General features: G+C 41.6%; 1 protein-coding gene across 3 annotated transcripts; it reads right to left on the bottom strand.

Moving 5' to 3' along the window:
• Window positions 1-2,493: 2,493 nt before the first annotated feature.
• Window positions 2,494-10,516, bottom strand: LOC124067240 (sterile alpha motif domain-containing protein 9-like). 3 transcript variants are annotated; one of them, XM_046404420.1, is made up of 4 exons: window positions 10,054-10,516; window positions 8,260-8,326; window positions 8,108-8,168; window positions 2,494-7,869 (listed from the first exon to the last, which is right to left on the bottom strand). In XM_046404420.1, the coding sequence occupies exons 3-4, from the start codon at window positions 8,129-8,131 to the stop codon at window positions 3,346-3,348; spliced, it is 4,548 nt and encodes a 1,515-aa protein (XP_046260376.1). In that variant the 5' UTR covers window positions 8,132-8,168; window positions 8,260-8,326; window positions 10,054-10,516; the 3' UTR covers window positions 2,494-3,345. The 3 variants fall into 3 exon arrangements, with proteins under 3 accessions (XP_046260376.1, XP_046260375.1, XP_046260377.1); XM_046404419.1 differs by having other exon boundaries at window positions 8,108-8,174; window positions 10,054-10,515; XM_046404421.1 differs by lacking the exons at window positions 8,260-8,326; window positions 10,054-10,516 and having other exon boundaries at window positions 2,494-7,721; window positions 7,819-7,869; window positions 8,108-8,176.
• Between the last annotated feature and the right edge of the window lie 794 nt (window positions 10,517-11,310).

Below are 11,310 nucleotides of genomic sequence, written 5' to 3'. Positions count from 1 at the left end.
TATAAATGTTTATTCCAATCCTCTAAGCCAAGTTCACAATCACAGCAATAATCTATCATGAATGGGACGCATTATTGCAGTGGGAACAACATCTGTGAAGGCGAAATCTCTGATGGCCGAGCTGACCAGAAGTTTTTCTTCCAATTTTCAGCCGGCTCAGCTTTTCACAGATGTGTTAATGTAGGGCGGACAGCTGCACTTTATGGCAGAATGGAGCAAGATGATCAGGATCATTTTCATCCCCACTGACCACTGAGGGAACACACGTGCTTTTCGGCTCCTCCAAAATAAAAACTTCAACAGGCTAACAAAGAAAGAGAGAGAGAGAGAGAAGAAGAAGATTCTTTATTTCTTTCCTTCAACAAAGGCCTTAGTCAGAGCTGAGATCAGCGTTACACGGCTCTGATGCGCACTCTGCAGGGGAGGAAGTGATGCATCAAAATCACTCAACACACACACACACACACACACTCAGGCCAAACTTTGTGCAGAGCAGACGTAAAATTTTTAAGAACAACAACTGAAAAAATCTCAACTGAAAGTTCCAACTCAATTCACATTCCAAAAGTAAATTTGCCAGATGAACAAAAGACGTTTGGTCTGGTTTGTTGACTCTTCTAAAGATAGAAAAAATGACCACAAACACACAATCTAGCACGTTTAAATGATAACCTTATCACTTTATTGTTATATAGTTGAAAAATACTGCAATTTTAACCTGGAATACAACGGCTTTCTGCTGTGCGACGTCTGAAAATGAAGAAGCTCAGCAGACCTCGGAGGTCCGTTCATCTCTGCTTTCCCGGTTGGGGTTTGGCGCAGATTTTGGCAAGGAAGACGAAAGCCAAAGAGATGATATCACAGGTTCTGCCGCATTGATTTTGATCTTTTTCTAAACTGACCATTTTGAGTCCAACAAAGTTACTGGAGCGCAGATAATTTGACTGCGATTTGCAAGCTGACTGGTCTTTAAATTTCCATACCTTTTAGTTCCCCAGTGAAACTGTGCCTTCTGAAGAGACACAACAAGATGGCACAGTAACATGCTTGCTTTCACGTTCCAGCCTGCATGTTCTGAAGATGTAGCAGCCCAGCTCTTGGGGATAAGAAGGCGCATCATGTTTCGTTTAGACCTTGTTGACCATCTATGCCAAAGGTGCAGGTTTCACTTTTGTGTGGCTGCAAATCGCAGAGACACACACCTGTCGACATGGCGCGAGTCATCTAAATGCACCTCCTTCGTCATTCTCTAATGCACTGTGCTCACATGCATTTTAGTTGGTGATCCTTCATTCCTGTTTGAGGGAGGGAACACCTGTCTTCTGCTGACACCTACGTTTGGTATCCACAGCTCCCTCTCACTACAGTATGTCATAGGTGGGACACACTCTTCACCAGAATGACCTCTGACCTACAGAAGATGACCTGCTGAAGTTTCCTTTCGGCCATGTGCTGCAGCGCCTCGTACATCGAGTGTTAACATCTGACTCGATCCATCTTAAGTGACAGAGCAGAAGGACTGAAGTTCTGCATACCAATGACAACATTAGCTCGTTATCTGCCATTTTTGAATGGTGGAAACTTACAAGTACAGTTACTGAAGTATTGCAGTCAAGTACAGTTCAGAGGTAAAAACTGTACTTTTGCAATGTATACAATATAATCACAAATACATTATTTTGTATCCATCCATCCATCCATTTTCTATACCGCTTATCCGTCAGGGTCGCGGGATTATTTTGTATCATTACACAAAAGACTTTCCTGACATGTTGTTGAAATTCCATATTAATGCATCAGTAATTGTGATACAATAACGTTATTCAGAAAGGGTATCAGAGTATTTCTACTCTGGTCATTTCAATTTCAACTGCTTGTTTGTCTGACTCTCCTCCACCTTCAGGTCAACTTACAACCATCTGTCCCTTGTTATTATGCACCCTAAATTAAAATTTATTTTCACTCTCTGAATCAGGTTTTGCATACCTTTAGGTTCACAGGACTCTGTTATGGTCATGTTCCATATATCTAAATATGTTCCACAAAAATTCAAATTTTATTTACTTTTAATGTAGTGACTCATTTCACATGATCAGCATGAAATGCAAAGTCAGTTTAGATTTGTTTTAATGTTTGAAACCTAACCAGCTGATATCATCCTGTTTTTGTCTTGGACACTGGAGGACAAAACAGCCAAATATTGTATCTCTTAAATGAAATTATGGGAACTCACAGACTCATATATAAAGTTGTGGCGCCCTCCAGTGCGTGACACAGGTAAAACCCCAAAAATCCTTAAATTGAAAACGTTAACGTAATCAAACTGTACAGTACCTGCAAATAATTAAATGTTTAATGTTTGTATGTTAATAGTACATGAATAATGTACTACAGGTTAGTACAATTAACTCAGTTCAGGGTAGAAATGTGTCTCTTAATTGTTGGACTAGAGAGTTACATGGTGATTGATTTGAAATAAATTCACACATAGACTTGTTATAGCACATCTTTATTCAAAAAGTAGTACAAAACTCATCAATGTTCATCACTGTGTTTCATGGTATGCAAAAAACAAAAGAACAAAAAAAAACTGAACAAAAAAATCACTTAATTATACATACTGGCAAAAGATTAAAAACTGTGTCTCAAACATTCGCCCAGCAAAGACACAGAATTAGACAGATAGATAGATAGATAGATAGATAGATAGATAGATAGATAGACAGACTTTACTGATCCCAGGCCAGGGAGATTATAGATAGGATCAAAATGGACATAAAATCAATGATTTAATATTCAATATGTAAAAATAAATGACTGTAAATATGAGAAACATTTCTGTGTAAGTAAAACATCATTCAAATGTTATTTAAAGCAAATCTGTTGTATCAATAATGGAACATACAAGATCATAGATACTACGTGTAAAACAGTGCAATTTCTCACATAGTTGCTCAAGAACACCAAGTAAACGAACTGTAAGACTTTTTCATTTCACAGAACAATCATTAAATTTGTTCAGCTGATGGAGTGCATGACAAAATGTAACAGATAAATTCCTTTCAATACATTTAAATTTTCATGATTGAAAAATGATCATATTTACTATGACTGAGCTACAGCACACATTTTTAATATGAATAATTTTTTAGAGGTTTGACTGTGAGGTTATACAATATACAAATGTTTTCCTTTCAAAGCAACAGCATCAATAATGTTAGTTACATAGTCAAGGATACAGGCAAAATGTAACATGGTGTCATAATTAATTACAAGCAACTCGGTCCCTGTTCAAAGAGCACAAAGGTATAAGACACAGATGGATCCACAGTGAGTAGACTGGTTTCACAGTTTAATGTCAAGAGCAACAGGGCCTTTCATTGTGAAACCAAGGAAGAATGACACTCTTGATCCCTGAGCAAGCCCACAAAGCTCACTCCGAAACACCGGAGTGACTTCAACCTTCAGACCTGGCATACAAGTATTTGCCTGTATCGAGCCATTCTTCACCTCACCAGTGACCCTGCTAAGGAGTTCCTCCACCCTCTTCTCTTTCCATATTTTGCCATTTTCCCACAGGGAGGAAAACTGTTCCTGCTCGGCCATGAAGTACCTTCTGATTTCCCCCATGTGTAACAGTCGTTCGTAGCCTTGTTTCTTCCCCAGGAAGAAATGGATAATGGGTCTCTTGCCATTGCAAACTTCCTTCATCACTGTGTGGTAGGAGGTCCTCATCTGTGAGATGTACATTCCCAGGTTTCTACAGGTTTCTGGATTGGTCTGGTACTGCTGTGGCCACAACAGCACAACTGCAATGAAGTGCAGTGGCAAGTTATCATTGATTGGGATTGGCCCATGCAGAATTTGGCAGAGGAGATTAATCAGTTGTGGGTATGGCAGAAGGTGTCGTGATCCCAGTCTGATTAGACTCAACACAACACTGACATAGAGGAAGTTGATTCTCACCTTCACAGTCTTATCAGTTTCATAAACAAACTCATACCCTCTAGCAATCTTCTCCATTACTTCAGGTGATGTGCCTTCTGATAGACAATTCAGAATCCCACAATAGGTATCAGCTTTTTGCTTCTCCAGGTATTGTCTTGCTTGGAGTAGCTTCAGCATTGGTGGCATGGGTTTATTCTTGAAGAGAGCTGCAGAATCTATCTTGCAGAAGAGCTTTGCATACTTTTCAAAACATCTCAAAAGCTCATTTTGGGCCACTTGCTCACGGCTGTCTTTTATTCCAAATCTGGAGCCCAAGTTCACATAAAAATTCTCAAGTAAGTCAAAGTTCTGCTTCATCTTATATTTGAGGTTGTACAGGACATCCTCAAACTGTCTGAGAACAGTGTAGTAGGGTCTGTGTTTATTTTTCCATTGATCACATCTCTCTACTTCCTCAAGTTTCATGTTCCCAGAGAGAACCTGACTCATTATGTCATGGCGGACTCTGTCAGAAGAAAACACGGGGGTCCTGGCCAGCACTTCAGTGATGAGTACCCCAACCTGAATTTCTCCAAGGCACCCTGATGTGTTAAAAGGGCAGTTGTCTGTCTTGATTTGCAATCGCTGGATTGACTCCTTTTTTGCAAGGTTCTGTGTCTCCTTGAATGCCTCTATTGCTGACTGAGCCATTTTGAGAAACATCTTCAGTGTTTCAGGAGCAATAGGCTCTTCCTTGTGGTTTGCAATGGAAAGCTTCAGTTCATGCTTGATAACTTGTGCTGATGTGTCTGCAATATATGAGTTGTCTTTGGAAATATCTCGTGCTCTCTTTGCCCACTGGTTTGCCTCTGAGAAATTCTTCTTTCTTAGGTAAAAGTACCTGGCTAATAACTGAGAAACAATGGCATCTTTCTCAAATCTTTTTGATGCATTTTGTAGCACCATCTCTTCCAGTCCCGGGGTTTCCTTTGCAATATCTTGAATGAGTGGAGAGAATTTAGATTCGTCCTCCACTGAATGATATCTCTTCACCAAAATGTGATGAACATCTTGCAGAAGTTTGTCTTTGCCTTGCGTGCTCTCATAAAGCTTGTCTGTGGTCAGCAGAAGGTCGGCAATATCAGCTTTGGTCACATTGTGTTTTGTTGTAAGTTCCGTCAGACAATGCCGTGCAATACTTGAATGGATCATTTTCACAGCTTTGAATATTACTTTACCCTCAACTGAGCAGCTGGCAATCAAAGGTGAAAATTTTCCAAATCCTTCTTCAACTTTGATGGTTCCACAAATTGGTTTTGGTTGAAGACCAAGAAATTCCTCACACAGAGAGACAGAGAGAGAGGCACCCTTGCAGTATACATGCAACAGAACTAAAACAGCCAGGAGTTGTGCCTGTTTCTGACTGATATTGAAGCTCTTCAGCGTCTTGCAGGCCACACCCTGGGCATAATCTGAGCTAAAGTTCTTCTTCATGAACATGAATCCATAAAATGTTTCTTGAGCATCCTTGTGAATTTTCTCTATTTCTACAAGTTTTTCCTCAAACAGTTTCTTCTCGTTCTCAGAAAGGTTATTTCCGAGGAATACCGTGTCTTCAGATTCAATCTGTTCAGCGGACTCTGACATCATGCAGTTCAGGAGAATTACTTGTGGAGACTTGGATTGAATGTCCTTCTTCACACACTCTTTTTCAATCAGATGCTGCAAGTCAAACACTTTTTCCTTATCATCAAAGTTATCGATCATCAGCAAAACAGGGACCCGTGGCACCTGTTCCCCGTGGTCATACATTAGAAGTCTGACCACTTGATCAGCTACTTCAGTGAAGTCAGCGTTACTGTCTCTAAGAACAGCACAACGGAATCTGTGGCGGAGAGCCCATAAAGTATGCATGGCCAAAGTTGTCCCACCACATCCAGGTACATGCATGAGGTTGAACAACACACAGGGTTTTCTCAGGGAGCACACATCTGGTATGACTGTGTTCATGATGAAGTCAAACTTGTCTCGTTTGATGAATGGTGTGGATCCTACCTGCTCTGAGAAGTAGAAATTCCACCATGACACTTTTTCCCCTTTGTAGAAGTTCTCCTCAATGGCAATTTTGTCCTCGTTTTCTCCAATACATTGGTTCACGCACAGGACCTCTAATGTGTTTAAGCTACGCTCAAATTTCTTTTCGAGAAGGACTTTGCTTCCTCCGCCACATGTTAGGAAACGGCTGGATAGTCGGTTTTTTGAGAAAAGACTGAGAATGGTGCCATTGACTTCAGCATAACTAAGCTCAAAAATGCATCTAAAAGAGATGTCAATTCCGCACCGAGCATTGATGAGGTCCTTCCAGGAGGTAAATGCTTTCTCACTGTCACATATACAAAGGATTTGTTCTGTGCCTTTGAGCTCCTGCAGGAATGTACTGAAAGTCTCAACAAGAGGGTCCATCTTCTCACTCACTATTGACAGAAGTAGGAAAATGACAAGGAATTTCTTGTTTGGAAGCACTTCTTTCCGACACAAGAAAGAAATCACATCTCTAACGGAAGCTCCCTTCTCCATTAACCACTGGTCTATGTCAGAAGGTAGCTCATCCTCAATACCTCCATTGCAGAATACCCAGCTGGTGTTTCGAGTTAATTTCAGCTTGCTGGCAATGTCCTCAACTCCTTCCGTGATTTTATACTTTGCTGGTAAATGGACACTCACTGTACTCTGCTCTTCAAAGTGATGGTGTAATCCATGTTTAGCTGATTCTGGATCAAAATCTAAAACAGCTGTTGGGTTAAGCTCCACAAGAAATCCTAGCGATTCAAACTGGATGGAATCTGATTTGTTAGTTACTATCACATACTGTTCAAAGTGCGATTTATCCAAAGAGAGTGTTCCACCAGTTACCATCTGACTCAGTCTAGAGCCTTGAGTACTGCTTTTTATCACACTGAAGTGCTTCTCTTCCGCTTGTTTTCGACATAGTGATAATTGTGCCATACCGTCGACAAACCGCTTGTACTCTTCCATAGGTTTAGCAAATGTGGTCATTGCGAGGAGATCCCTGCTGCTGCCACCATCTCGGACAAAGAAGCGCTTCAGTTGTTTGGTTTCGGTGTTGACTGTTTCTTTACCTTTTGCTTTTTTCTTGGCTTTTTTTGTATCCGTGTTGAAAGTGTGATAGATGTTTTCTTCACAGACTGCAGAGTCAGGAACTATGTCCACTTCTATCACACATTTGTCAGATGAAGTCATATTCTTATTGAGAACCCCAACAAATCGAGGAGGTTTGATGCACTTATGAGCTGTCGTTTTGTCTTTATGCTCAAAATATCCATTAATGGCAGATTTTAATTCATTTGCAAAAGCCTCTTTGTCCTCAGCAACCACTCCCAACACTTCACCGTGGACAAAGTCTGGCTTGTCCCCTATTCCAAAATGTATGGTGCCATTGGTTCGGCTGTTCATGCAGGCAGCTGCAAAGCGAATGACCTCAGTTATGAACTTGCTCATTTTTGTCTCTTCTGTTGTATTGATGAAAGCTTTATACTCATGGCAGGGTTCGATAAAGTCTGAGGGACCAGATTCTGTAACATCAAGAATGCTGCTCTCCATGTATCTGTATGTATCGTGGTACCTACAAAATGGGTAAGGTTTGCATGGTCTTCCAGGCTGATTTGATGAGCTTGCAGGTTCCTCTTCCTTTAATTTCACTAATTCGTCTCTGTAATTAATGAGAAGTTTTGCTGGTCCAAAGGTCACACCCATTGTTTTTAAGTCTGCTGCATCTAAAAGCAAAAGACTATGCCCATTAATGTCCTGCTGATACAGTATTTCTGCAGCGCTGGCATCCACGTTTTTCAAACTGAGAACCCAATTTCTCACTTGATGTTTACTCCAGTCCTTGATGTCAGGTGACAGATCCTCCTCCTGACTCTAAAATAAAAAAGTGCTGTTATTTTTCCTAATTTCTCCTAATTTTTAACTTTGTTGATTGGTTGTGGTTAATGTTGCAGTTTTAGATGAGGTACTGCACAAAGACCTGAACTGGTTTAATACATTAATAATAATTAAATACACAGTAAAAAGGACTTTTATTGTGACTAGTGGTTTAATATACTATGGTATAGGAACATCTTTCATTAAAATGCTGATAATCTGAATTGTTATTTACCTTCATTTCGCCTTGATCTGCCATTACAGCGTTGGTTCCTTCTTCACCAATGTGGGGATCACTCATGCTGCAAAATTATTTTAAAAGAGTGATTAACAAAGACACAGTACTGCTAAAACAAAATCACAAAATGTCACAGACTTCATCTTTACCTTCTTTATTCTCTGATCATCTGTTCACGATAGCTGGTTCACTTGTCACACATCTTGACCACTAATGCTGCAAGAGAAAATGAATGCATTAGTGTATGAACAAATGGCTGAGAAGATTTAGAATTAAATATTGAACCTCAATACTCTGATCAAGCAAGCAGCAACTGGCTTCCGAACTGTTTGTTAAACTATATGGACATAAGTATCGGGACACCTGACCATCACACCAACAGGGACTTTAATGACGTCTCATTGTAAACACACAGACAGCTTTGCAGCTCTAACAGCTTCCACTCTTCTGTGAAGGCTTTCCACAACATGTTGGAGTGTTTCTGTGGGAATTTGTGCCCATTCATGCAGTAGAGCATTTGTGAGGTCACACACTGATGTTGGACCAAAAGGCCTGGCTCACAATCTCCGTTCCAGTTCATCCCAAAGGTGTTGGATGGGGTTGAGGTCAGGGCTCTGTGTGGGCCAGTCAAGTTCTTCCACACCAAACTCATCCAACCATGTCTTTATGGAGCTTTGCTTTGTGCACTGGGGCACAGTCATGCTGGAATAGAAAAGGGCCTTCAACAAACTGTTGCCACAAAGTTGGAAGCATAGCATTGTCCAAAATGTCTTGGTATGCTGAAGCATTAAGATTTCCCTTCACTGGAGGTCAGGGGCCGAGCCCAAACCCTGAAAAAACAGCCCTGTGCTGCTGAAGAGGACCAGAGGAGACACGACTGAGCTTGTCCAACCACACACATGAGCTTGTGTCATGCCGTAGAAGGAGTGGAGCTCACCTGGGTTACAGGTGGGCGGATCACCTGGGCAGATGAGTGGAAGAATACGACAGATTTTACAACTGGGGCTGAGCTGTCATTTATGTTCAGCTTAAATCATTTCAGCTGAGTTAATTTTCTGTTGCATCTTTTAATGTTGTTATATCTTTATAAAGTTGTTTTTTTTTATCCCTGACAGCACATTTAGTGTACATTATGATTATGATAGCTGTTACCTCTTGACCACGACACAACGTTGTTCCTACCTGTGAGGTGACATCAGTGATGGCACCATAAATACTGTGATAGCTAAACTTATAACCTGCTCGTTGTATCTCGCAGAGAAAGACCTGCTGTCTCTGACGGGTAGGAGACAGCGTTTTGTAATTACTAAGAGATGTGGAAAGACCCGTTTGTCTTTTTTTCGTGCCAAACCCAGTTTCAAAATAAGCTGGGATGCTGTGAACAGTAAATACAACATGATTCACTCAGCATCCCAACTTTTTGGAGTCGTGACTGTAGGACGTCTCATTAACGTTCAGTATTTGTATTAGCAGGGTCCATGGTGAAACTGAATCCACTAACTTGAAGTACTGATCAATGCCATGGCTGCAGTACGCTGAAGGCTTCATATTCCACACTCTGGTTAATTTGCCTGATCTAAACTTACCTTAACGAGAGAATAAGGATTTGACCAAAAACGAAACCAGGAAGAAGCTCTGGTTTTCAACTGTTTGCTGAGTGCGCAGTTTCGCAGCACAGCACACAGAACTACCACAATACAGTTTTTATCGGTGCTTATTGCCTCTTTCGGCCGCGGTGTGTGTGATGGACATCAGTGCGACGTCAAAGGGAAAACATTCAGTGTTTACTCAAAATATGTGAAATCTCACGACCGATCGACACCAAGCGAGCAGGAGAATATAAAACTGAGAACATGTCGACTTTCACTAACCAACCATTTAGATCCTTCCTGTCCGACCGCACTGGAATCACACTGCGCAAATAAATGAAAAAACACACTCACCGGTTCCGGACACATCTGAGCTCTTATGTGCGCAGGCCGCCGTGGTTTCAGGCCTTCAAACAAGACATCGTTTTCTAACAAGCGAGACGAGAGACGCGAGACGCGAGACGCGAGTGCCGGCAGGGAGAGCGACCGAACCGCCCAACGCGGAAGGCTGCCCACCCCGATGAGAAGGCAGTTCAGGAGAAACGAAACTCGCTCGGTATTTTGTGCGCGCGTGCGGGGCGGGGGGACCGCGAGAGACCGTTAACTTTCAGGTCAAGATGCCGACGTCTTCTCAGGTGCGTCATTCCGTCGAGAGGAAGCAAACCGTTGTTTTCACTCGGCGTTAAGCCTTCACATGCCCTCAGTGTGTTACAATCACCTGCTCCTTCCTGTTGTCTGATTAAAGAAAACAAACAAACAAACAAACAGCCTGTGGATATTCTCATTCATCCAGGTCATGGTTATCTCAAGGAAATTCAATCGAATGCAACTGGACTTAGTTATTTGTCTCTGAAGACGTTTCACCTCTCATCCAAGAGGCTTCATCAGTTCATGCTGGCTTGACTAGGCTGGGACTCCGATTGAATTTCCTTGAGATAAACAAACAAACAAAAACGTTTTTTATGCGGAGGTGTGCGTGATAGTCGTGACGCGTGCGTGCGTGCGTGCGTGAGCGCTCGCCTAAGTTTGCTGGCCCATTTCCTGAAAACGTGTGTAGTGTTTGATGAGTACAAGTATACTTTGGTGGGCAGCAAGTAACCTTAGTCAGCTGGTATTAAATATGTTGTCGTGCCATACGTGGCTCGGTGTCAGTTTCTGGCCAATCAGAAAGCAGTGAAATCTGAAAGGTTTCGTCATATTACAACCTGGACCAAAGCAGCGGTTGTTTTCCCTCCTCAAACACTCCCTGTCCCGTAAGATTTTTGTGACTTCCTGTTATGGTCCCCTTTGAACATCAAAATAAAGCGCCGGCACATTATCAGACTTTATCGGTGGGTTGACGGAGGGGGAAAATGGATTTACAGGAGGCCATAGCCCTTGCTCCATGAACTTGTGCTCCCTGAACTTGAATTTTAATTATTATTTTATGACACTGGGACGGAGTGTCTGAGATAAACATGTCTGTGGAACAAAAGGCGGCTTTAGGTCAACGGCCTCATTGATCAGGAAATCCTTCTTATACAGTCACTGTCAGAACAGGTATTTTCACATACCTACCTGAAAAAAAGAAAAGTGGACCAATAGAAAACAGTGCAAAATACTTTATTTTGA

Source organism: Scatophagus argus, chromosome 11 (assembly GCF_020382885.2).
Source record: "Scatophagus argus isolate fScaArg1 chromosome 11, fScaArg1.pri, whole genome shotgun sequence".
NCBI lineage: Eukaryota > Metazoa > Chordata > Actinopteri > Scatophagidae > Scatophagus > Scatophagus argus.
This window is presented reverse-complemented; position numbering and strand designations above follow the sequence as displayed.

What these genes read in the sequence shown, in the direction of transcription:
- LOC124067240 (XM_046404419.1), bottom strand. Translation starts at nt 8,173, where the DNA reads ATGAGTGATCCCCACATTGGTGAAGAAGGAACCAACGCTGTAATGGCA. An exon ending in CAGATCAAGGCGAAATGAAG is followed by an intron (nt 7,870 to 8,107) that starts GTAAATAACAAT and finishes TTTTTATTTTAG; the next exon opens with AGTCAGGAGGAGGATCTGTC.